The sequence below is a fragment of the Dipodomys merriami genome, unplaced genomic scaffold (assembly GCF_024711535.1).
Source record: "Dipodomys merriami isolate MVZ:Mamm:240054 unplaced genomic scaffold, mDipMer1.0.p SCAF_35, whole genome shotgun sequence".
In the NCBI taxonomy this organism is placed as follows: Eukaryota; Metazoa; Chordata; class Mammalia; order Rodentia; family Heteromyidae; genus Dipodomys; species Dipodomys merriami.
Genome location: NW_027205048.1, coordinates 9873436 through 9899469, shown reverse-complemented (window position 1 = coordinate 9899469; position 26034 = coordinate 9873436). Strand labels below are relative to the sequence as shown.

At 48.6% G+C, this 26034-nt stretch overlaps 2 protein-coding genes across 3 annotated transcripts in view; both read left to right on the top strand.

The window, feature by feature from the left end:
* Cacul1 (CDK2 associated cullin domain 1) overlaps nt 1–26034 on the top strand; it is a 112284-nt gene that overhangs the window by 80801 nt on the left and 5449 nt on the right. The gene's annotated exons all lie outside the window — the stretch shown is intronic.
* Nucleotides 632–26034, top strand: part of Prlhr (prolactin releasing hormone receptor) — a 37872-nt gene continuing 12469 nt past the window's right edge. The window contains exons 1-3 of one of the 2 annotated variants that reach the window (XM_069988119.1): nt 632–844; nt 1030–1163; nt 3212–3421. In XM_069988119.1, the coding sequence (XP_069844220.1) occupies nt 3383–3421 (39 nt within the window). In that variant the 5' untranslated portion in view covers nt 632–844; nt 1030–1163; nt 3212–3382. Of the gene's footprint in view, nt 1164–3211; nt 3422–26034 lie in introns of both variants that reach the window. The other variant, XM_069988118.1, reaches the window with a different exon arrangement.

The following is a 26034-nucleotide window of genomic DNA, read 5'->3' as shown; positions in this document are numbered from 1 at the left end:
CATTTCCAATCTCCAGGCAGCAGCAGTGTATGTGTGCTACCACCACAGCAGGGGCTCTCAGGGCAAGTCTACACAGCCTTGGCCCTTGTCCATGGTGCCCGGCCTCCTAGGCTTTGAGAAGAGTGGCCATGTTGTAGAGGATGGGAGTCAGGCTGCCTAAGAGAGGAAGAGTGACAGGCCCCATTGAGGGATCTGTGCCCTATCCAGTGTGCTCTAATAAAGATCAGAGGTGGCCCACTCGCTGCCAGCCACATAATATGCTGAGGCTGGTGACCACAGCCTCAGTTGAGACAGGATGTAGAAGCCTAGACTCCGCTGAGTGAGCCTTGCTTAGTGCCGAGCACTGTGCTAGACACGCCCTATATTTGACAAGACTCAACACAGTGCGGTGTGCTGTGTCCCTCCCTCCATTTCCCAAGCAAGATCTTGCTGTTGGATCTCCATCATGGCTTTTGACCCCAGAGAGACTTCTGATGGTCTTAAGAGGTCAGGCTTCCTGTTCACCCCAAGGCCATCATGTTCTGATGCTGCTTCATACATCTGAACCAAGCTGGTATCTGCAGCTATTCCATAGGGACCATTGGATGAGTGCATAGGACCTGCTGTTTTCTCCTGCTTGTGACCGAGGAGGGTGAGAATTAGAGGATGTTGGATCAATGTTGTGCTAGCTAGGAGCATAGGACTCTGCACTCGGTCCCTGCAGAGTTGTGACACTGTCCTTGTTCCCCACCAGTACAGAATGACACAGCTGCCAGGAACAGCTAGATGAGCACTGTGGAAAATGATGGGAGCCATGATTTCAGTGGGCTAAGATAATGTTTTCTCTAAAAGTAAACACTTATCGGTAAGTGTTGGAAGACAAAAATGGCAATTACTGTGCTGTCTTGCCAAAGTCCATTATTCAGGTGCCTTTTAACCTTTTAGAGATTAAAATTATGTTCTTGTTTTCACTCAATAAACAGGCATCGCCATGTATTAGGTGATTCCATAGTAATCCCAAGTACCACATCTCTTCTCTATTATACCTAGGCGCAGGATGAACAGATGGCCTTGGGTAAAGCCAGTGGCTCTCACTGAGGGCTTCTGCTGTCAGACTGCACACCAGACCTCTTATGCTCAGTGGTGGCTAATCGCTGGGAGGTTTAGGAGCCAGCTGCTAAGATGTAAGTCTCAGTTTACACATGGAGTTGAGAAGTTCAGTGATATCCAGAGTCCTCCAGTACCCAGAGATGGTGCTGGATCCCACCTGGGTCTGACCCCAGGTCAGGCCTTCTTCTGTGCGCCATACTTCAGATCTGGGAATGTGCCATTTCAGCAATTGGGGGACTCGGTGGAAATGGACATTATTGTTGCTCAGCCTGGGCTGCTCCCCTGGGAGTCACATTCCAGACAAAGTGGCCCTGGTTGGACAACTGAGAGCAGTAAAGCCAAGTGTCAGCATCCGACTTGGTATGGGCAGGTGGCCTCATCCCAGCAAATGGCCTAATCCCCAGGCTTAGGCTTGGGAGCAGAGCCCCAGTTCATGTTCCACCATCTTCTCTTTGTCCACTCAGAGACTGGGACCTTCCATATAGCCTCAGAGTCCGGAGGTCCTGAGTACAAACAGCGGGCTGCCCCATCTCAGGCGCTCTCCCCCACCCCCTGAGAAGTAGACACTCTGATTTTTCCCAGTCTTCTAATAAGCAGCTGTGACTTAGAGAGGTACACAGGGCACACAGCCAGCAGTTGGCTGAGCCCAGACGGGTAGACTCAAGTCAGAGTCATGCTTGAAATCTGGCCCTTAACAATGACTGTGCCTCTCCCTGAAGACCCTATTGGCTGAGATGCCACTGTCTGTCGTCGTCCCAAAGAGCTTCCTGCCAGAAGTCAGGGCTCCCCTAACCTGCACCTGTGTTGTGTCAGCACCACCCCAAAATCAACATCTGGTCACTGTGCTGCTTCCAATCAGCCATGGCAGTACTTTGCTAGCACAGTGTCCCAGGCCCTGGCAACTACCTGGCTATGGCTGTTGGCCACCCAGTTTGTTTCTTCCCTGGCGGGAAGAGAGGGTTCCTGAGCTCCAGTGTGCAGAGTTGCCACCAAGGGAGGGTGGCTGACACAATTTCCCTGCGTTGCTGCCTCCTTGAAGTTCCCATTCTTCCTGCAGGTACCTCACTCAGCCCAGCCCAGGGGCATGGAGGGACACAGGTTCCAGCTTCCACATTGTCAGATTGAATACGTGTGTGTGTGTGTGTGTGTGTGTGTGTGTGTGTGTGTGTGTGTGTGTGTGTGTGTGTGTGTGTGTGTGTGTGTGTGTTACTGAGGTTTGATCTCAGGTCCTCTTGCTAGGCTGATGTTCTACCACTTAAGCCCCACCTCTACTTCTGGCTTTTTGTGGGTTGGTTGAAGATAAGAGGCTCTTGGATAGATCTGCCCAGGTTGGCTTTGAACCATATGCCTCAGATGTCAGCTTCTGGAGTAGCTAGGATTACAGGTGTGAGCCACTTGGACCTCTGCTCTTATTCTAGTATCTTATGGCTCTTGCTTGGGGGGGGGGTGGAGCTGGGCTGAGAATGAGTGGCATTTAAGGGGTTCCATTGGCCTCTTGGCATGAGGCCTGGCCTTGTGGGGAAATAAGATGGGCTAGGGTAGACCTAGGTGCAACTGGTCATCCCAGACTCCTGAGCTCAGTCAGTATGGGAGGGCAGGGCTGAGCCCTAGGGCCCTTTGCATGGTACAAGCAGTGATTCTTGGTTCTGGATGCCAGAGATGGCCACTGACCTGGAAGAGACCCTCAGGGAAAGCTGGAGGGCCTGGCGAGGAGGAGGGCAGAGGAGAGGCAGGAGACCCCAGGAAGGGCTCAGCACCTTTCTGGGTGGGGTCTTACCCTGTATTACCCTCCACCCCACCTGCCTTTGGGCTTCCTGTGGCGGCTAGCAAGAGCTAGGGAGGGTAGGTGCAGACATGCATGTACACATGCATGGCCTGGGCCCAGAGGACTGGGCAGGGGCCCTCTGGCCAGCAGAGCACGGGAAGACACCAGGCTGGTCTGTCATGGAGCCAGTACCCAAGGTGTTCCAATGGGAGTCCATCTTCAAGGCAAGAGGACTCATGTTCCTCATCATCAAGGCCACCATCTCCTGAGCGCTATGCGAATGGAACTCTCTCTCTCTCTCTCTCTCTCTCTCTCTCTCTCTCTCTCTGACTGCATAATCTCTCCTCATCCTTTCAGCAACTCAGAAGCTCAGAGAGTCCAGGCACAAATCCAGCCTCGCTCAACCAGCCGACTTGGATACAAACCATGTGCTCTGGCTCCAGTGCTCCTACCAATTAAGCTGGCTGTTCAGACAACACTTACTTGCTGTGTGGCAGAGACAAACATCCCTTGACTCCATGGAACGCCATGAAAGAGAGGTTTCTCAAGGCCACTTGTCAGACACAGGTGAGAGCAAATCCCAGCTGCCCTATGGGTATGAGGCACCAGCCCGGGCTGGGAAAGCCAGAGAGGGATGTGTCACCTCCTCGGCAGCGCCCCTGCCTGCCAGCCCAGCGAGGCCAGCCAGCAGCGGTTCAACTCCAGCTGTAGGACTGAAGTCATTTCAAAGCATAGAAGCACAGGAAATCACTGGATTGGAGCTCTGGAGCTGCACTGCCAGCACGGTGTGAAGATGGGAACGTTCTAGACTGTCCAGTGGGCTAGCCCTGGATGTAGGTTCATGCAGGTCTGGTACTGCGGCTTACATTGTACTTACCGCAGCGACAGCTGGGAGCCCCCCTGGTCTGGGTAGCGCAGCCTCAGAGAGAGCAAAGCTCCTAAGAACTGGGGAGGAGATGACACTGCAGTAGATGGAGCCATGCTCAGGAGCTCAGAGCCTGCTGGACTCCCCTGCTTGTGCTCAGAGGGGCAGAGGTCATCGCCTGTCCGCAGAATGGTAGAAAAGTCATCGCAGCTGCAGCCAGGGTTTGAATTGAATGTGACCTTGGGCAAATTACTCTGCCTCCCTGAGTGGATTCCCTCACCTGCTGAAACGGGACTATTCCTTACACATGCTCCAAAGTGTTTCAAGGATTAGAATTTGGTAAATGATCCCTTCAGCCCTAGAAGGGTCTGGGCCCTCAGTCTTCCCATCTTCTACAGTACTGTGCACAGGTCACGGGTGAGCACTGCATGCCTTCTCCAGAATGTTCCAGGCCCCTTCTCTCACGCCATATAACCCTTAGGCATTCTTGCAAATCTGTAGCACTACTTGGCAAATGAGACAAAAGCAGACAGAGAGGTTAAGTGAGTTGCCTTGGGTCACACAGTGGGGAAGCAGCAGAGCTGAATTTCAGATGTGTGTGTGTGTGTGTGTGTGTGTGTGTGTGTGTGTGTGTGTGTGTGTGTGTGTGTGTGTGTGTGTGTGTGTGTGTGTGTGTGTGTGTGTGTGTGTGTGTGTGTGTGTGTGTGTGATGTGGAGCTTGACTCAGGGCCTGAGTACTATCCTTGAGCTTTTCTGCTCAAGGCTAGCACTCTACCACTTTGAGCTACAGCTCCACTTCCAGTTTTCTGGTAACTAATTGGAGATGAGTCTCAGATTTTTCTGTCCAGGCTGGCTTCAAATCACAACCCTCAGATCTCAGCCTCCTGAATAGCTAGGATTACAGGAGTGAGCCACCTGGCGCTTGGCAAAATATTTGCCTGTCTGACCAGTCCTGGGTCAATGCTATGCTGCAGTCTGGGACTGCTGTCTGAGACCTACTGCTTCTGGGAATACATACAAGTAGAGACCAACCATTTGCTACACTGGTGCTAAGTTTAAAAGAAAGAAAAGAAAAGAGAGAAAGAGAGAGGGAGGAAGGGAGAGAGAAAGTAAGAAAGAAAAAGAAAAGAAAGGACAAAAGAAAAAGAAGAAAGAAAAGAAAGAAAAGCAAGCAAGCAACTACTTGAGCTCCACCCCAGAACAAACAAATCAGTACCTCAGGGGTGGGGCCACAGCACCCTTCCCCTCACAGGCCTTCTAGGAGATTCTGATGATTCTGTAATGGTGCTGCTCCAGGGCTCCCCAGAAGTTTGGCTTTGAGCTCCACTTCTCCCACAACTCACCCTCCCCAACTCTAGAGCCTCCTTGCTCTGGCCATCTAATGTTCTACACCAAGACACGCTCTCCAGGCCTGGCCATCAACCCGAGAAAGGCCATCAGGTAAGTCCTGTGAGGGCTGCCTGCACTTCTGTCCCCTGGATTGCTTCTGAGATTGCCTGTAACCAGCTCCAGGGGGAGGGGTTGGACTGGGACACCTCCCCCCCCACCCCCACCCTGCTGGTGGCTCCAGTGACTGTCAACCCCAGATGACAGCAGGCTCCAGAGATCTTAGAGCACCACCTAGAGAGCATGAGGGAGGAGGGAGAAGGTGGAGCCATCCAGGGCCGTACTCTTGGGCACTTGGGGTCTTGGGCTGCACTAATAGATCACCTGGGAACTTTAAAACCCTAGGGCAACTGTGTACAGGTGGCTCATGCCTGTAATCTTAGCTGTTCTGATATCTGAGGATCACTCTTTGAAGCCAGCCTGGGCAGGAAAGTTTGATACTGGAATTGGAGCTATGGCTCAAAGAGCCAGCCTCGAGTGAAAAAGCTAAAGCACAGTGCAAGCCCCAATATCGACACAAATAAAATAAAACCCCAGGGTAGCTGGCCCTCTCCCAAGCCAAGAAAGCCAATCCAGGGCCCCAACTGCGGCTCAAGTTTGAAAGCTCCTCAGGTGATGCTAATGATGACATAGCTTCAAACGGCATAGCTTCCAATGATCAACCTCTCCACTGAAAAGGCACCTGTCTTGTTCCAGTGCAGATCCCGATTCAGGAGGTCTTCGCTCTAACCCAGCTCACCAAGCAATTTGCCGCATGTCCCATGCGTGTGCATAACTAGATTTCCTGCTTGATTTGCTAAACACAGTATTTAGCAGCTTATTAGGGGAAAGATCACTCAAGATCATTTTTAACTGTAGAGAGCCAATTACCAGCATTTCTCTGAAGGGTTTGAGTTCATGTTAATGTTTCATGTGAGATATCTGCGTGCAGTTGTACATGCAAGGTATTTCAACTCATTAGGGTAATTTGCTGCTTGGGACAATGAGCCTCGGCGAGAGGCCGTAGAGCAGTCTCTCAGCCTCACAGGAAAGCCTTTGCTGGGTGCCCAGGTGTCCCGCAGTCCTTCAAGGTCACAGAGCTCTGCCCTTCACCTGGGAGGGATCTGCTGCTCGCGGCGTTCGCCAAGTGGATTCATGTTATCTCACGGCTGCATTGGGCATGTGAGAAACAGGCTTACTGATGTTGTCCAGCTCAGGTGACCAGCCAGATGGCTGCAGCGCCCCCCCTGGCAGAGCTGGGCAGAGCCCCGAGCACTTCCCTCCCTTGCCTGCTCCACCTTGGCATGAGGACTCAAAGAGGGGCCCAGAGGACCCCCCCCTCCAGCAGGCATGTAAGCGGCTGTTGTGTTCTCCTCCAAGTGGAGGCCCTCTTCTCTGATGGCTGACCCCATCAAAAGGTCAAGTGCAGATGAGGGTGGAGCAGTGTGTAAGGGGGGAAGGGGTTCACATCCCACCCCCAAGGGTATCTTGCATTTCCCCCTGGGATGGCCCATGTCAGACCTAGGAGACCTGAGGCTCTAGGAGCAAGTAACCAGGTCTGAGGACCAACAGCACACTTCCTAGCTGGCACTTTCCCTCCCTCCCTGTAGAGTGGGGTGAGCATTAGCGCCTCCCTGCCTCCCTGCGAAAAGGCCTGCAAGCCCCCCTCCGCCCCCCCCCCCATCCCCAGCACCCTAGCTGCAGTCACGGTCTTTAGAAACACGGTAGAGGGGGAGATGTGAGGAAAAGGGCAGTGGTAACTGATGGGAGGTGGTACAGCTGTTCCCCACCCCCCAAGACCTGCAAGAAGGAAGAAACAGAGTCAGGGCGTCTCTTCCCCCCTCCCCCTCTCACAGCAGGTGGCGGCGGTTGCCTTGGCTACCTGAGGAGGCTCAGAGAACTCTGAGGGGCCCAACGGGGTGGCAGGTAGCTGTCAGCATGCTTTTGCAAACCCTCCAGAGCCTGCTGTGTCCCTCTGCTGGGCTGGGGACAGGTGGCAGCCCCAGGACTCGGGAGCACGTGGCCCAGGGTGCTTGCTGCCCAGCCACAGCATCTACAGGTGGTGTTTGTCGCGCATGATGCACGAGGCTCTGCCTCAATCCCTGCCTAATTGGGAGTGGGGTTTTGTTTTGTTTTTTTAATTTCTGAGAAACGGGTGCTGGGGAGGAAGGTGGCGGTGTGGATCGACACAGCCAGCCAGCCAGGAGTGGAGGAAATGTTTTCGCTCACCATCATTTGAAAAACAGAGCTGAGAAAACAAGCCTCCCATCTGACTCAGCGCCATTATCCCTAATCACATCGATGAGGCCTGGCCTCTGCCCGGCAGAGTTCTGTGGCCGGGGCTGGAACATCGATGTATGCTGAGCTGAGCACCGAATGGAAAGAAGCCACAGCTAGCCCCCCAGACCTGCTCTCTGCTGGGGACCAGGAGGCCTCATGGGGGGGAGGGCCCTGTCCTGGGGTGGGGTGTCAGGATGTAGCTCTGTGATGTTGGGTCTCCCACAAAGTGGTTTTTTGGAGAGTTTTCTGTTCTAAGGCAGAACTCATCACTTTGGACTTTAAAAAGCATCAAATTCAAAAGCATTTCATAAAAGCTGAAGTTGGGCGGCAGGAACGCTGCATAGCTCATAGGAAAGCAGTGAGGATGCTTGCTGCGAGTCTCTGTGCGCAGTAGGGAGTGGGGGGAGGGTGCTGGGAGGAGGATAAAGAAGATGGAGGGGTTGGAGCATGGGCCAGTTGGTAGAGCACCAGCCAGTGAGTTTGAGTCCTATCTTGGACCTAAAAAAAAAATTGAATAATGTCCAAATAGACGTTTGCAACTACAAAAACAGAGCACAGAAACCTATTAGGGATGCTAGTTCTTAGAATGGTACCAGGAGCTTGACAGACACAAAAGGGTGTTATTGATTGGAATACAGTATAAACATGTCACAGAGACTCCCTATACCTGATAAAAGCCTTCCAATTACGTGGCACCCCATTAATATGTAAAACTTTCTGTGGTTTTGAGTTAAAAAAATAGTAGTATTAAAATCTAAGTTGAGAAAAAGGAAGAGAAAAGTTGTTTAATCTTAAGGAAACGATTCTTTCTTTAACTCACTGAAAGCATTTAGAGTCCCCAGATAAGTAGCTTCGTCCCACACTCTGTGCAGGGTGTTTACGTCCATGCAGAGGACGAATGAGGGTGGCACCAGCTTCTTCTCCTTTGAACCCAAAACTTCTGAGCCTCTTTTATTATTGTTATCCTCTACCATGTGTCCTCCATTCTTTTCATGAGAAAGAAGATACGGAATCATCAGAGATGCATTGAACAGGACACTTGAGTATTTAGAACTTACGATTTTTGGAATTTATGATAAGAAATTATGGAATAACCAAAGGCATTGATTTCTCTCTCATCTGCACTGTTTAAACTGTATAAGGCAGTGGGGTAGTGTGTTGACTGATGGGTTCAGGCTGCTAATCAAAATGGCTTAATACTCTGTTTGGGAGGTAGAAGTCCAAGGTCAAGGTCAAGTTCCAGGCAGGGGTTGGTTTCTGGTGAGGCCTCTCTTCCTGATGAGCAGACAGGCCTTTCTTTTGTCCACAGTGCAATGAGCCCTCTGGGCTCTCTTCCTCTTCTTATAAAGACGCCAGCCCTTTGTGGGATGGGAGCTCTGTTCAATGACCTTCTGACATCATTGAACCCCAATTCCATCCCTACAGGCCCTATCTCCCAAGACAGCCACATTGGGGATTAGGCTTCAACCTAGGGTTGGGGATGGGGAAGGGAATATCCGATTCAGTCCATAACATAGTAAGATCTCCTTTGTGTACAAGGGTGCATGCCCCCCCCGTCCCTCTATCTCTGTATATAACGGACTTGTTATTGTCATGGTTATAACAACTGTGCTCTCCGAGGAGTTGATGTGATCACATGTGGTGAGATGAAGGGAAGGCAAGGTTGAGAGAAGCAGGAATTGTTCTGCTAGGAATAGTCTAGAAGGCAGGGAGGGGAGGCTGTCAAGGGTAATGGGACCTGTACATATTCAGGAAAACTGGAATATGTGAAGGAACTTCTTATGGGAATTAGCAAAGTAGTGGGGTCTGGGCCTGGGTCATTGAGGGAGGGAGGGAGGAGAGGCAGACACAGGGTGAAGGCCAGCCTGGAGGGGGCAGGGAGCAGAGGAGGCCCTGGGCACTGGAGAGCCACCAGCTGTGGCTGTGAGAGGCTGTGGATTGACAAGGTCAACCCGCCTGGATCCCCAACAGGCAAGAGGCCGGAGCTCATATTAAATATTTTAGTACAAGGGAAAAGATCTAAGAGAAGGAAACCTATAAATATTCTAACAAGCTCTTTGATGTGAGTGGGTGGCAGAGAAGAGGAGCCCCAGGTGGGCAAGTTAAAATGACTTCCCCTTTTGTAGGTTGATGAATTATCTGATTCTTCATGGTGAGCATACATTTCTTATGTTGTCATGAAAACAATAGCTCCATTTTCTTGAAATCAATACATCATGTACTTAAGCTGAGATGTGAATTCAACAATTAGTTATTGCTGTGGTCTGAATATTTGTAGACACTACGCATTTTTTTGTTGAAGTCCTGACTCCCAAGGTGATGGAGTTCAGGAGTGGGGCTCTCAAGGGGTAAGTCATCGGGTGGAGCATTCATCAATTATGCCCTTAGTGCCCTTAAGAAAGAGGCCTGCTGGGCGCAGGTGGCTCACGCCTTTAATCCTAGCTATTCAGGTGGCTGAGATCTGAGGGTCCCAGTTCAAAGCCAGCCTGGGCAGGAAAGTCTGTAAGACTCTTATCTCCAATAAACCACCAGAAAACCAGAAGTGGCGCTGTGGCTCTAGTGGTAGAATGCTTGTCTTGAGCTGAAGAGCTCAGGGATAGTGCTCAGGCTCAAAGTTCAAGCCCCACAACCAACCAAAAAAAAAAAAAAAAAAAGGTGCAGGGAGCTCACTTGCCTGTCTGTCCTGAGAGGATGTGGTGGGAATCAAGAACGGAGCTCTCACCAGACTAAATCCTCTAGAGTCTTGATCTTGGACTTCCTCATCTCCAAAAGCAAACCTGTATTTCCAGTCTATCCTAATTTGATGATATAGCAGTTGAAGTGTATGAGTCAACTATTAACTGCCCACTTGCAAGTTAGACACAGGTTTCAGCCAGGGGCCCGGCCATGACACAGGAGCAGTCAGGCTGGATGTAGCTGAAGCCCAGTGGTCATGGCAGAGGTGGGCACCAGCATAGCTCAGAATGTCCACCTTCTCAGCCCGGGAGCCACACACCCTCAGGAGTCCCTGTGTGGACAAAGGTGAACTTGTGTTGAGGGAAGTCTACTTTTTCTGGAAACTAGGTTTCTCTTTGAGGGAGCCTCTTCCTGACTTGCAGGTGGCCGCCTTCTCACGGTGTATTCACAGGACTTCTCATAGGTATGTGAGTGTGGAGAGAGAAACTTTAAAGCTCTCTGGTGTGTGATTTTTGCAAGCACACTAATCCCATGATACCTGGGCTCCACCCTCATGCTCTCATTTACTTCAATTGCTTCCTTAACTAAATATGGCCATACATGGGGGTTAGGGCTGCAACCTAAGAATTTGCCCCATAATAAAAGCAAACTCTGGATCAGCATCTGGGCCTCCACCAGTTCCTCCATCGATAAGTTGAGTCTTTTGAGGTCCCCTGGTGTACCCCCAGAGGAGATTGGATGTACCTCCACCAGCTACATACTGGGGCTGTAAAAAGATGAGAAGAGCAACCATAGAACAGGCTCTTGGAGGCACAAGGTGCCCTGCACTGAACTCTTCCAGGGGGAAGGAGAGTTGGGCTCACCTCTGCTGGAAGAAGAGGTTTCAGGCTCAGCATTGACATGGGCTGGTCATAGCACAAAGGCCTAGAAGGCAAGCTGGTTCTGTCCACTGAGGAGAAGGGGTTGCTTTGAGGACCAGAGGTTTCCAGCCTGCCTCAGCTCCATTTCCTCTGAGCTTTTGAAGGATCAGGATGCCAGGGAAATGGGACTTGTTCTGCCAGCTGTTGATTTAAAACATTCAATATTAATAAAACCAAAGAGGTCTGATGTAGCCCACAGCCCTGCAGTTTCTGATCAGAACAGTCAGGGATGTTGGTGGGATGGGTGAGCTGGGAAGGAGCAGAGAGAGAGATGGGGTAAGTGAGGTGGGCCAGGTAATCTTCTGACCTTCTGGGTGGAGGCCTGAGATCTGTGAACCTCTTTCCAGTTTCTAGGATGAACCCCACAAAGAATCTATCAGCCAGTTGTCAGTGGTATGCAGAGGGGGGGATTTTGATGTGTGCAGAATGGGTTGATTCTGATTTGTCTGGGGTAGACCTATCATTCTTTTGTTTAGGTTGGTCATGGGGCTTGAACGCGGGGCTTGGGCGTTGTCCCTGTGCTCTTCAGCTCAAGGCCAGTGCTCTACCTCTTGAGCCACGGCGCCACCTCTGGTTTTCTAGTGGTTTATTGGAGATCAGAGTCTCACAGACTTTCCTGCCCGGGCTGGCTTTGAACCGTGATCCTCAGATCTCAGCCTCCTGAGTAGCTAGGACTACAGGCATGAGCCACTGGTGCCCGGCTAGACCTATAGTTCTGTACATTGTAGCATGTGTGTGCATGCACGTGCGCGCGCACACACACACACACACACACACACACACACACACACACACACACACACACACACACACACACACACACACACACACACACACACACACACACATAGAGTCTTAACCCAGAACTATCTGGTGGAAGAATGTCCCTTAACATGTTATCTGTGTCACTTCTTTATATGAAATACATTGTGGTCAGTTCCAAGCTGCCTGCTCCTTGCCCAGAAGGTGATTCTTGAATCAAAGATGTTTCTTCCTCCTCCTCCTTTGTTCCCAGGCGCTCTGGCAAAGACGCATTGCCTATTAGTTATTTTCATGGTGATAGGATTGCCAGGGGATTGTATCTAAAATGTTTTCTGTGAGGTATGATCAATTGGGCCCTTCAGGAGAGAAACAAACAAGCTCGTTCCATTTACACTGAAAGCGTCACGTTCAGAGCCCAATTTCCTGCCTCCTTTCGCCACGTGCCTCCCCCCTCCTCCCCCAGTCCTTCCTGCTCCTCACCACTAGACCTGCAGGGTCGGGAGCTTGCTTTCTCTGTGGCAAGGGAGAGCGTGAAGGCAGGTGCACATGGCCTGTCTGTCCAGGATTCAGGGTTCTTCACAGCCCAGAGCTACTTCGCCATGAACCAGCGCTCTTGAGAGTACATCTGCCATTTGATTAGTCTCTCCAAGGGTATCTTAATTTGTCCTTTCCAGGCACGCGCTCCCTTCAGCCAGGATGAAGAATTGTGTCTCTGGGGCTGCTATAATAAGACAGTTCCTCCAGCAACATTTCATAGCCCGGCAGCAAGTCCTAAGCTTGGTCATGGCCTTAATTTACATCTGGGGTGAGAAAACGGACATTTTAAAGAGCTTCAGTTTTCAGACGGCCAGGTACAGAAGCAACACTCAGCTAGGGCTTCGAGCTCGGGGTGATATTTATTCCCTTTAAGTGGCTTGCTGACTGTGGAGGCTTGGAAACAGTGAATGGGACACACTTTGGAGCCACCCAAAATGAAGCTGAAATCTTACTTCTGCAGTCAGTGTAAAGTCTCTGGGACTCAGTCTTCTTATCTGTAAAATGGGTGTTCTTATGACCTTCCTGTTGATCAGCTCTTCAGCGTCTCGCTCCTCTCTCTGGGAACAGCTTCTTGATTTCCTTTTGGGGAATTACTTCCTCCACTGTGTGCAGTCTGTGAGGGGTAGAAATCAAGGTGTTCAGCCTGTTGGGAAAGATCAAGCAGACAAAAGAAAGAAGACAGAGACCTCATCTGAATATATCAGGATTTGGTCATGACTGGAGAGGGGCACCAAGGAACTCCAAACAGAGTTGGAGATACAAGGAATGTGGTGGGAAGGGAGCTTGGGGTCTAAGTGTAACAAAATGAGGAAGCTGTTATGGTGTGAAATGGGACATCTGCCACACATTGTCTTGCCAGGTTCAGTGTGCATTTCCAGAAAGGACTGAGGGTGAGGTATTCCCCTCCCCCCCCGAATTGGCCCCGGGGGTGGGGGTCAGCAGGCTTTGAAGGCAGCATTGGGTTTTGAGAACAATGCAGCTTCTCATCACCACCAAGGTGACCATGGAACCCAAGCCAGGTCACGCAGTGATTTCCAGACCCCCGTCTGAGGACCATGGCTCCTCATTCTGGGAGCCATCACCTGGGACCTGCCAAGGTGCAGACCTCCGTGTGTCCTGTTTCTCCAGCTGCCTCGTCACTTCTGTGAGCTAACCTCCAAATAGACCTTCTCTTGCTTGCAACCCCAAAGCCCTAAGTCCCCCACAAGCTTTTGGGGGTCGGGAGAAAGTGGATCTCACATAAGGAAGTGTGAGCCCCAGAGCTTGGCATGCACGGCTCCCCGCTTCTCCCCAGGCTCTGCCCAGGAGAGGAAGAGCAGCTTCCTGCCGAGGCTCAGAGGCTCACCTCTTCTCAGAGACAACTGCCTCTCTCTCTCTGTGGTCCTTTTGTCCTTCTGTGACTCCTCAGAGTGAGGGGGACACCCAGGAAAAGCTGGAAGGTGATTAGACCTGTCCTTTGTCCTGCACCAGAGGCCCAGGGCTGTGTGTCCACTTTCCCCAGGTGCCAAGCTGGCCACCTCCCTCCCCAAGAGCTGCAGCAGAAACTGTGATGACTTTAAATTGTGTCTCCATATACAGAGATGAGCTGCCTGAGGCTCCATCAATTTACCTAGGCCTCAGGAGAGCAGGATTGCTGGGCCAGGCCCCGCTAGGCAGCCAATTCAAACGTGTCAGAGAGAAACAGATGTTCATTGAACTGCATTAAATGTGTAAAACCACTTTAGAATCACCCAACTTCTTTTCTTCAAAAACAAAACCATTTCATGAGAAATTAAATTGCATAGAAAAGACAAAGAAGGAGACAACCAACCATCGTATTGACACCACTTAATCTAATAGCTGTTAACATCTTATCCTGTTTTCTTCTCCACATTGAAGAAAATAACCATTAGCAATGGAGATGAAGTCACTTTAAATCACATTGCCTCTTTCCTTTTTGCCCCCTCACATCCTTGAGAGTTAATTTCAAGCAGGAGGTTACCATGGATACACACACACACACACACACACACACACACACACACACACACACACACACACACACACGCATGCTTATATAGCCACTAACAGAATTTGTATTTGTATATATTTTCAAAGAAATGACCTGAAGTCCGGTGCTGGTGGCTCATACGTGTAATTCTAGCTACTCGAGAGGCTGAGATCTAAGGGTTGAAGTTCAAAGTCAGCCTGAGCAGACACATTTGAGACTCTTACCTCCAACTAACCAGCAAATTGCTGATAGTAGAACTGTGGCTCAAGTGGTAAAATGCCAACCTTGACAGAAAAGCTAAGTGATAGCTCAAGGTCCTGGATTCAAGTCCCAGTACCACCAACCTTCCTGACATATAAAACATGGTATAAATGACATTTTCTACATGCATCATTTCTCATCTTGCTATTGTCATCCATTATTGTTCTCTTAATTCTATGTTAACATCTATGATCTAGGCAAATACAGATTGAGAATCTCTAATCCACATATTAAAAAATTTTTGAGGTTAGAGGATAAGACCCTGCAAGTGGAAAACTCCACACCTAACTTCTCATGATAGGTTGCAGTCAAAATGCATCTTACAATGCCCCATTTACTCATTGTTCCCAATGGAGAAAAGACCCTCTACCCTCTTCAGATGTAATAGGACAACTATGCACAGAATTATTTACAATATATGTGTAAGATGTGTATGAGATAAATTTTGTGTTTAGGCTTAGATTCCATCCCAAAGTGTGTTAGCTTTCCACGGTGGTGACAGAAATACCTGACATGAATAACTGGAAAGGAGGCAAGCTTTATTCTTGGCTTATGGTTTCAGAGGTTTTAGTTCATGGCATTTGGCCCTGTCCTTTGGAAAAGAGCATCATGATGGAGCATGCTTACCTCATGGCAGCCAGGAAATGAAGAAAGAGAGAGAGGGGCAGAGAGAGAGAGAGAGAGAGAGACAGACAGACAGACAGACAGACAGGAAGTGGCCAGAGTCCTATCAGCTTCCAGCAACATCCTCCCTATGACCCAACTTCCTTCTAAGCCTTAACTTTCAAAAGGTTCTGTTGCCTTCTAATAGGAGATTAACACATAAACCTTGGGGGATTTTCCAGGTCCAGATAGTAGCATGGATCCTACCAAATGGCTGCCCCTGTCACTCCTGCATCCCAACCTTATGCTGCTTTTCTAACCTCAGGCTCCTCTGGTCCACTGATGACTTGCGTCACCTTTTGTGAAGATCAGTGTCACCACGTCTTCTTTGTTTCTCTCCCACAAGCTGACTCCTGCCTTTTTTGACCTCTTCTCCTCTCCTCCTTTTCGGTTGAGGTGCTCACCCAAGACTCTGCCCCAGCTCTTCTGGTCTTTGCACCAGAATCCTCACACTCACAGTAAGGCAAATATAGCTGAGATGGCTCTCTCCTGGCCAGCATGATGTTCCGGGAACCTCTACCCCACACACTACCCTGCAGGCTTACAGCTACCTTGAAGGTACTCATGGCATGTACTCATGCGTAGGCACACTTAACATCCATGCCAGCCTTTTTCTAGGAGAATGTTCTCTCCAGAAGTGGCTAGAAAGCCAAGATCTGCATACACACCACTCCTTTCAGGAGTGGCTGGATGGGTTCAGATTGCTGATTCAGTCTCAGGCTTGGGACTTGAATTCAGAACAGATTCCAGCAGACACAACGTGGCCCTGGAGCCAGCAGTTCTCTGGAAGCATTCTGATCCCATCCACTGTTGCTGTGGATTCGAATCTCTGGCTGCTTCCTGCATCCTCAGCTTCTCAACTATTGCAGGAGACACAACTCTCTTCCCGCCAGTGGGCCAGCTCTGTGGTGTCTTCGGGAATCTATTCCCAGTTTAGAGATTATACATTCCTTAGTCCCTTCCAGTGTCTGGCCAGTTCCTGGACTTAAATTCACATCTGGATAAACTAGTTAGAGTGGCTTCTGATATCTGTAAGAGAGACCAATAAGAGTATCTTAGGAATAGGGGTTCTGACCCCTGCTTTATCCTCTCCCTTAGCTGATAATCTCTACCACGTAAGCCATACCTCCACTTCTGGCTTTTTGGTGGTAACTGGAGATCAGAGTTGCACATACTTTTCTGCCCAATCTCACTTTGAATCATGATTCTCAGCCTCCTGAGTAACAAAGATGATAGGTGTGAGCTACCAATGCCTGCTTGAGGACACATTCTGACTCCAGGTTCATCCTTTTCATTCATTAAACCATACAAAAATACGTATTAGGCATCTACTAGACACTCACCACTGTGCTGAACATGAAATCTAACAGTGAAATAAGACAGTCCCTGCCAGCCTCCATTGCAGTCTTGGGGAACATGCTTCTCTGTCTCCTAAACTGGGACCCCCAAAGATGCCATTGCTCCCACACTCCCATGGCTTCGCTGTAAATTTTGTACTTCTTGTGAGATATATAAATGATTCCTCAGGTTCAAGAACCCCAAGGCGTCACCCTAACCACAAACATTTATGTCCAGATAAAAGGACAGACAAGCTCAAAGAAGGAATGAGTTGCCCGCGAAGGTCAATTGTGTTCCAGAGGTTTCCAAAGGGCAGCATTATCATCTGCACCACCAATCCAATCTATTTGGGAGCAATATTCATTCAGAGAGCTGATACATGATCAGTTCTACTGGAGACAAAGTGCCTTGTCATCCAAGGGGACAGAAACAGCTGCTTTCCCTGCAGCTGAGTTGGAATCACATCTGGGAGGGTTTTAATCAAACAGATTATTTGTTTTTGGGTAAAATGATGCAGTAAACGTTGAGATATGTCATGTTGCCAAGAGAGGACCAAAGATATGTCATGTTGCAAGTATCTTTGACTATAATTGAGCTAGACTGTTTCAGGGACAAGCAAGCTTCCTTTTCTTTTCCTCTTTCAAAGTCATAAAGAATTGTTTAACCTAGATTTCAGAATAAGGAACATTACCATAGATGAAGAGGGACCTTTCATAATGGTATTTTTTTAAAGGCCAATCTATCAGAAGCTGTAGCATTTGTAAATGTGCAAGTATGTAGTAACAACGTTTCAAGATCCAGGAAGTAAAATGTGACAGCATTAAAGGGAGCCACAGACCCGATCTATGTTTCCAGTGGGATATGTCATTACTGTTTCTCCATAATTGCTAGAGCAAAAGGGTTGTAGATATACAGAGGCTAGGAAAGATCTGAACAGTGCTAGCAACCAACTTGTCCTAGTTGTCATTTATAGAGCTCCCTGTCTGTTGACAGCAGGGCACACAGTTGTTTTTTTCCATGCAAATAATCACCAAGATAGGCAAGAGTCCTGCACCAACCAACTAAAGCACAACCAAATTCAATAAGTAAAAATCATACAAGGTACATTTTCTAACCCAGATGGAATTACACTTGAAATAAAAAACAAGTTATCTAGAAAATCTCCAAAGATTTTGAAGTTAAGCAACACTTATTTTAATTTCTTTGAATGGTGCTGCATGTTGAACCCAAGGCCTTGTGAGTTACTCCATTTCTCTAGGCTCCAGGGATAGCAGGGTCTACTTTGCAAGTTTTTTTAATGAGATGATGTGATCATGTGCCTGAAACAGATACACAGTAAACAATGTCTAGGGCTATTATTATATCAGACCCAAGAGTCAAGAAAATGGAAGTCTGTGAGGTCAACATAAGCTGTGTCTACCAATCTAGGAGGTCAATGGACAATTCTTCTGGGGAAGGTGTGCTTTTGGGGTAGGAAAACTATAAAAACACATGTAAAAGGGAGAAAGTCATTTTTTTTTTCCTGTGTGGCCTGAACTCTGGGCCTGGGCGCTGTCCCTCAGCTCTTCAGCTCAAGGCTAGCGCTCTACCACTTGAGCCACAGCGCCACTTCTGGCTTTTTTCTTTTTGCTTATGTGGTGCTGAGGAATCGAACCCAGGGCCTCAGGCATACAAGGCAAGTGCTCTACCACTGAGCCACCTTCCCAGCCCCAGGAGAAAGTCATTGAGTAACGTGTTTCCCTGGCTGTGAGCTCCTTGGGCAGTACTGTGTCAGATACAGGTGTCATCAGGTCACGTGGGTCTCCACCAATCATCTTGAATTGTTGTGGGAGAGCCATTGGACTGGGCCCGCTTACCAGTTGTGCTCATGGGGGTAGATAAGAGAAGTAAACTGCCACTGGAGATGGATATTGCCACTCAGCTGGAAGTTGAAGCAGCAGTCCTGAGAGGTTCAGCTCAGGTCCCTCTGGGAAGACCCAGCTGGTATGTCCCATGATGCTGTGCGGAAGCCCCTTGCTCCAGAGGCCTGTTTGCAAAGTTCTCTGTTGAAATGCATGTATCCCACCTACGGGGAAGTGTGGAAGGACATCAGCGACAGAGCACCTGAGACGCTTCCCCACAGAGAGTTCTCTCTGGGAGCCCTCTAGCCAGAGAGTGTTCCTCACACAGTCCTCATGGTCCCTGCTCAAGGAACAGGAACTTTCAAGTGCGTCATCGTGACATCCCAAAGGCCATGGAAGATGGAAGAAGGAAGGAACGTGCCTTCTCGCATGGAAAGCAGCCTGCTTGTGGATGTAGGAATCTGGGATGGATTGTGCTGATGACGGAATGCTTCCTCGTAGGATTCAGAGCTTATGAACCTGTGCATGCAGACGAGAGAAAGAGCTGCAGGCCTGGCCTTTTCCTTTGGCTCTGTCAGGCTTCTAGGTTACTTGGGCTGGACAGAGGAGGGGGCATGCTCTCTATGAACTCTGGTAGTATATGGAACAATCCAGAAAAGCTGCTGTTTTCCCTTCTCCTTGATCCTGCCTCCCTCCATCAGCAGTTTGGCTCTCACAAAGACAAGGAGCAGGCAGGTGGTGCAGGGACTTAAGGCCATTCTCCCCACTTAGGCTTTGAGCCCATTTGGGCCTCCTCCCCTCCCCTGTCCCCCACAGCCACCTCCCCACGGGTGCTCCCTGTCGACTCCCATTCACCCTCAGCCTCCTTTGCTCAAGTACAGGTTCCTTCCGGGTCAGAGCCTGCCTCCACAGCCCTGGGTTTGCTCTGCTCAGCCTCCTGCCCTACCCCGCACTTCTTCCCTAGGCTCCTTACACCAGCCCAATCTTCATATTTTCTTCCTGTCAATCTCACTTACCTTTTAAGACCCACTGTAGGGGGGGAGGGGGGAGGCTGGGAAGGGATGTGAAGGGTAAACAAAGGAGGAGGCTGCAATGCTTGGTAAGAAATGTACGCATTACCCTGCCCATGTAATTGTAACCCCTCTGTACAGTATGTTCACAAATAAAATAAAATAAAAAAGACCCACTGCAAACATTACTCAATCAGGGCCTTCAGGTTGGAATTGGCAACCTATTCCTTTGGCATATCAGGAATGCACCTGGATGTCAGGACAGGAAAGATCCAGGTGTCTGGACATTGTCAAGGCTCTTCTTTGCTCCATGATTTTGCTGTTCTCTGATGGGCTGCTCCATTTCCTCCCTGCAGATGCGGACTCATTTCACCAGGTGGGGAACAAATCTACCCACCAGTTCCTGTCTTACTTTCCAAGGCTTCTCCTTAAGGAAGTCCCACTCTCTTCTTTCAAGGCAGAAAATACTAAGGAAGAACTCTGTCAGTCTGGCTGACCACCTCTTACTCAATCAACAATAGTCATTATTGTTAGTAATGTCTTAATCCAGGTTAGCTTTCTTGTGAACCACCCTCCCAATGAGTTCACATGAGAGTAGTAGGTCAACTGAATCTTTTCATGCTTTTATGTATTTTCCACCTAACTTGCCACCAGATCAATTAGTAGCAAATAAAATGTGCTGAAGGCTCAGTTATGATCTTACTACATTTGCTAGAGGAGTCAAATTAAATCAAACTGGGTGGTTTTCTTTAACATTTTCATGTGGTCTTTGCAAGATTATTTGAAGGAATGTTCAATTTATCTTTGTCCTGGCTTCTTGTTGCCAAAGCCAGAGGCTGAGAACATAAAATAACAATGATCAGCAGAGAGGAGGACATCTCTAGGGAAAAGGACAGGAGATGAGAATGCATGCATATATTCAGAAGAGTGGTGCTTCGGTAAGAGGACAGCCTTAAAATAAGAGATTCGCTAGATATAATTAATTCATCTGCAACATATTCAAGGAAAAATGTATTCATAATGAATGTTCCTGAATATAAATCATTCTTCAGGCCATATCCTTCTTATGAATATACAATAGGTTAATATTTGTAGGCATCTTCATATTTGAAATGATCTTATTAGTATATGATCCTTGGGAGCCTGAATCTTTTACTCCTCTGCCCTGAAGTCTTCTTAATTTTATTGTTTCTTTTTTATTCACTTTTTACTTTACTTATTTATTTTTTTGTGCTGGTACTAGGGCTTGAAGTTAGTGTCTGAAGCTGTTGATTAGCTTTTGTGTTTTTGTTTTTTGGGGTTTTTTTGGGGGGGGAGAGGAACAGAGTAAGTTTATTTGAAATTGACAGGAAAGCCCTTTCTACCATGAGAGGGACCTTAGTCCCTTAGTGTTTGATCAAGGCTGGCACGGTACTGCTTGAGCCACCACCACTTCTGGATTTTTGCTGGATAATTGGAGATCAGAGTCTCATTAATCAGAGCTCCATTAATCCCAGTCCTAAACTCCTGGGATTCCACATGTCAGGCTTGGCCACTTGTCCCTATGTGTCAAATAAAGAGCTGATAAAGGGGAAGGACAGAGAAAGGAGATTTGTGTCACATGACCTGGTCAGCCATGCAAAGACAGCACCTCAGTTCATTTAGCCAGATATAGACATGAGCCACAGGGTTAAACAGACAAAACATTGTGGGCAAGAGGAGAGAGGTGTGCAAAATGCTGAGAGCTGGTCCAAGTATGGCCGGATTGACAACTGTGTCGGTCCTTGCTTCATGAGGGGTTCTGGAGTTGTTCTCCTGGCATCCCTGGTGAGGAGAGGCAGGCCATTGCTGCCTGGCAGTGATGGATCCATTCTGAGGACACTCTTTTGTTCCTTAGGGGTAGAATGAGTCCCTTGACATGAAGATGTCTTTGCCCAGTCCTGTCTTGCCTGGCACCCAAGACAAGAAAATGGCTTAGAACAAAGACAAGTACGAAATGGAGGTGAGAATGTCGAGCTTTTCTCCTATTTCTTTACTTAGTTTATGGCCTCCTCAGCAAATGCAGCTTTTAAGCACCTCTTGCACCATGGCCTCCAGCTGCAGTGTCTTCACGAACTCAGTTCAATGTCTCTGAGCCTCACTTTTCCACCAATAAAATGGGCAGGACACCCTCACTTCCTTCCCAGGGCAGCTATGAGGTGGAAACTAGACAGCGCTGGGAGCATCTGCCAAAACTAGAGGGTTGGTAAGAGTTGCCACTGTTAACTGAGTGCCAAGTGCATGCACTTAGGCTCAAGGAGTACTAGAAAAATGATGTCTATTGCCGATGAGGAAACAGGTCCAGAGAATATCTGAACCCAGGTTCTTAGACACCAGCACACTGATGCCACATAGATCTCTGCAGGAAGTGTCTCTGAAGAGTCTCTGCTCCTCCCTCTGTCACGCCTTCAGTTTCCTTCTCTTCCCCCTCCCATCCCAACCCCCACATTGCACTGGTCTTTTGGATCACTACAAACTTGTTCCTGACTTGTGTCTCCTCAATTACCTTTCTCCAGTCCCACCCGTGTCTTCTGTTAGAGATCAACCCTCAGTGTGGCTGTTTCAGAACCAGATAGCAATGAGGGAAAGAGGGGAAGCTGCCTTTTGCTGTGTCCCTTGCTCCTGCCTCTAGGTCGCACAGGGATGAAATGTTTGAGATTTGTGACCTTGGACCACTAGGTAAGGAGGAGCTGCTATGAACCCCAGATCTCCCCTGGCACAGAGGATGATTGACCAGGACAGGTCACAGGACTGTGCGGCAGAAACCTCAGGTATCATACACTCACGCGATCAGTTCAGATGCCGTGTCTTTGCATGGCATGGCCATGTCTCCAGACTCCTGTGATGCAGAGTGGGAGTAGGGCAGAAGGTGGCCGAGGAAAGCCGGCCAGGACTCGCCACCCAGGCCCGGGCTCTGCTGCTTTCAGAGGGTTCTCAGGAAAACCAGCACTCGCTACTTCTCGGCTAGTTCTCAGTGCTGTCTGCTTCTGCTCATGGGCCATCTGAAGCCGGAAGTAGGTAACCAGACAGTGTGTGAATCAATTCTTTCTCCTGTAAGATCAATGCTCTGCCTTCAAGGAATCAAAGTCAAAAAAAGAGAAGGCTGGATTGAAGCAACAGACAGGATACTGTCTCCGTCCCCCTCCAGGGGAAACTTTTTTCATGTCTCATCCCAGATGACTGGAACAGTTCCCTGTCTTAGGGGGATATTACTGCTCCCTGCTGCCTACAGCTAATTCTGGAAGTTGTCAAGCTTCCTTCCTGTAGATCTGATTTAATCAGAACTTACAGAATGCTGTGGGGAACAGGAGAGGAATAAGTAAGCATCGCTGGCTGGTCTCCTAGGGGCAATTAAGCCAAACAAATAAAACCCAGGAGGAAGATAACACACTCAATACAGACTGGAGCTCAGCACTGGACAGAAGAGGAAATGACTTTGAAGTTGCAGGGAGGAGGGAGAAGCGGGCGTGGACTTGACTTCTTCCTTGGTTTTTCTAAGATAAACTGGACTTTAGATGAAAGTGATTGGAGATGCCCTGGGCCTACTGGGGTGAGCATAGCCTAGACACGGGCATTGAATCCCCTCTTGCCTGGAGCTCTGCCTCTCTTTTCATTATCCTGTGTACACAGCCGGTTGAATGAGTAGAAGCGATGAGTCCTAAGGTCCGGGAAGTCAGATGGAGGGTGGCTACTCTGTCAGGTTGCTCTTAGAGTCACAAGAGCATCCTCTCCACAGATGAGAAGACACCATAGTGAAAGTTGTGGAGAATGGGACCACTGCCTCTTCTTGCTGTTAAATAGCTGGGTCTCCTTGGACTATGGTTCTGTTTGGCCTTAGTCTCCTTGGAACAATTCCTTTGGCCTTGAGCTCTGTGGCTGACCCTCTCCATGGCTACAGTGGATGGTTCTGTAGTGGCCACTGAACACAGCACCATCCAGACTGGTCACATGGAGTTCACAGCCCCCTGACAACGACATGAGAACAGTGCGCATGTCCCAGTCTCCTTCAACCCAAAGGACTTGAGCTCTTTCATGCCATCTGGAATGACCGGCTCCCCATGGCAGTGTCTGCTGACCTGGAGGCCACATCCGGGCCTCTTTGTCACCAGTCCTTCCTTAATACCGAATAGCAAACACTGAAGAGGTATAGGCTTTGCCCAAACCTGGCTGGACAGGAGCTAGAGGAAAGATTCTCCTCTTGCTCACCTGCCTCCAGGGATCTTCTTTCTTTACACAGATTTGGTCCACCTGCCTGTCTCCTCCCATATCTCCATCCCGTTCTCCATGTAGGTAACTCCTCTCTGCCCTTTGTGCCCTCTTCATTTCTCCTTTTCTCTCTCCATTGAAAAGACAAAGAATTCTTGTTTAGGGGGCTTCTACTTGAGTTTCAGCTAGATAATAAATAGTAAATAATTTCCCGCCACACAGAAATTTGGTTTGAAAAGCAGGGCGAAGGTGAGGCAGGCTGAGAGACCCAGCAGAAGCTGAGCACACATCGTGTCCCTGGAGACCCTCGAAGCCCAAGCACCCACATGGGCCTCAGTCCTCAGCACCCAGCAGAAGTGCAGCAGATTGTATGATATGAAGGCTACAGACCCCTAGCTGTCCCCAGATCTCATTTTCTGCTTCTTCTATGAATAAAAGGGGACCAGAACACAGTGACTGGCTGCATTTCCAAGCATCCCTTGCAGCTAGGCTCGGCTTTGTGGGCTGCAGAGTGATGATGTCTTTATTTCAGAATCTTTCCACAGAAAGAACTAGGAATGTGCATCCCTGGCCCTCTCGCCTCTTCTGCTGGTGAGGGGAACTAAGGCAGGAAGGAGAAGATAGATGAGAAGCCTCATGTGGTGGATGGCAGAGTCCTGCCAACCCTGGATACCTACCTCTGGCTGCCTCATGAGAGAAAAGAAACTCTTTTATGTTGAAGCTATTGTGGATTTGGGAGGTTCTTCAGAAAGCCTGGATTCAGTGGCAGCCGCTCCTCCTGTACCGAGAGAGATGCTGCTCATCCCGTCCATCCTTTCCACACCAACCCATGGTTACCTTTGTCAGAGGTTCTACTTCTCTTCCCTGGAACATGGAGTTCAATCAGAAGCAATACATGTTGCACAATAAATAGGCCTTATAAAGCATGCTGCTGAATGAAAAAAAAATGATCACCCAGAGCAAGATTTATGACACAATAACATTTATGCAAACGTTAAGCCTCTTGCTGAGCTAAACTATTTCCTATCTGAAATCTTCAGAGTGGGTGTCCATGGTAGGGCATCAGGGAAGGAAAATTAAACACAGAAAAGGGAGACATGGTGGCACTCAACATGACTTGAGCTGCCAGCCCCCCACCTGAGGTAAACACGTGAACACATATGCATCAGATATACCACATACCTGCATAGGTACCCACAGGCACACACATGCATCATATGCACCATGTGCAAACACACATGCATATATGCTTGCATGTACAAACATATGCACCATAGGTACACATATATGCACAGATATGGTCTATAGAGGGGTTTTGTTTGTTTTCTTCATTTCCTTTCCCATCATTTAGTTTTCATCTTATAAAAACTCATCATAAACTTAACTCTGCAATCCAGCCAGACTGAAGCAAGACATAGAGATTGTAGGATATTGATTCCAGGTGGGGGCGGTGCTCTCCCGTGCCAGGGAAGGACTGGTCTGGTGGTGAAACTGAAGTTAAATACATCACTATGCTCACAGTTGGCCAGGGTGATGCAGACATCTGAGCGACTCCTGTCTAGACACCTCCAACTGATGTTGCTGCTGCTACTTTGTGAGCATCCTTCCTTTGAGTAAGAAGCCCCTGAAACAGGCAAACCCATTTTGAGTGGAGGAAGGGCAAACAATAATATTTTTTTAAGAAGGAAGAAATGAAAGCAAGAAGGTCTTGAGTCTTGATATTTCCCCAGATTGTCAACTGCTTTAAATATTCGATTTATGAGAGAAGCGTTTCCAGGGAAACACCTATTGCCTCGAATCCTGTGTGTTTTCCTTTTTTGTTAATGAAGTTACTTGCATAGAAAACGCCCCAGGGAACTCTTTCACTGTGTTTATTCTTGTGGATTTGATCTAAGAAAGAATCTAGCATATCTATTAATAATTATGTTCATAAAGTTTATGGTATGAGAAGAAAATAGTTGGGAAAGAAACTGACAAGTACTTATAAAAACAATTATTTTTAACCTTACAGGCAAACCCAGCCTTGTAAAGTAGAAGAGCCTCACCCAGTTGGACATTGCCTGGGGTGTGAATTAGGAATGGTTTTGATTGAATCGAATGAGTGATAGGAATCAAAACAGTGCTTACTAAACTCTGGAGACCACCAGTGATCACGCAGTGATACTTTGCTCATAGTGCTTAGGACTTGGAAGTGAGATGCTGCTGGCAGTGGATGTGAACTAACTTATTTCCCACTGGGATTTGTCTGTCAGGGAATAGAAAGGCCCAGGGTTATTTTCCAAGTATATTTGAAGTTAAAACTTGCAGAGAGAGGGGCTGGGAAGGTGGCTCAGTGGTAGAGCGCTTGCCTTGCATGCCTGAGGCCCTGCGTTTGATTCCTCAGTACCACATAAGCAAAAAGAAAAAGCCGGAAGTGGCACTGTGGCTCAAGTGGTAGAGCACTAGCCT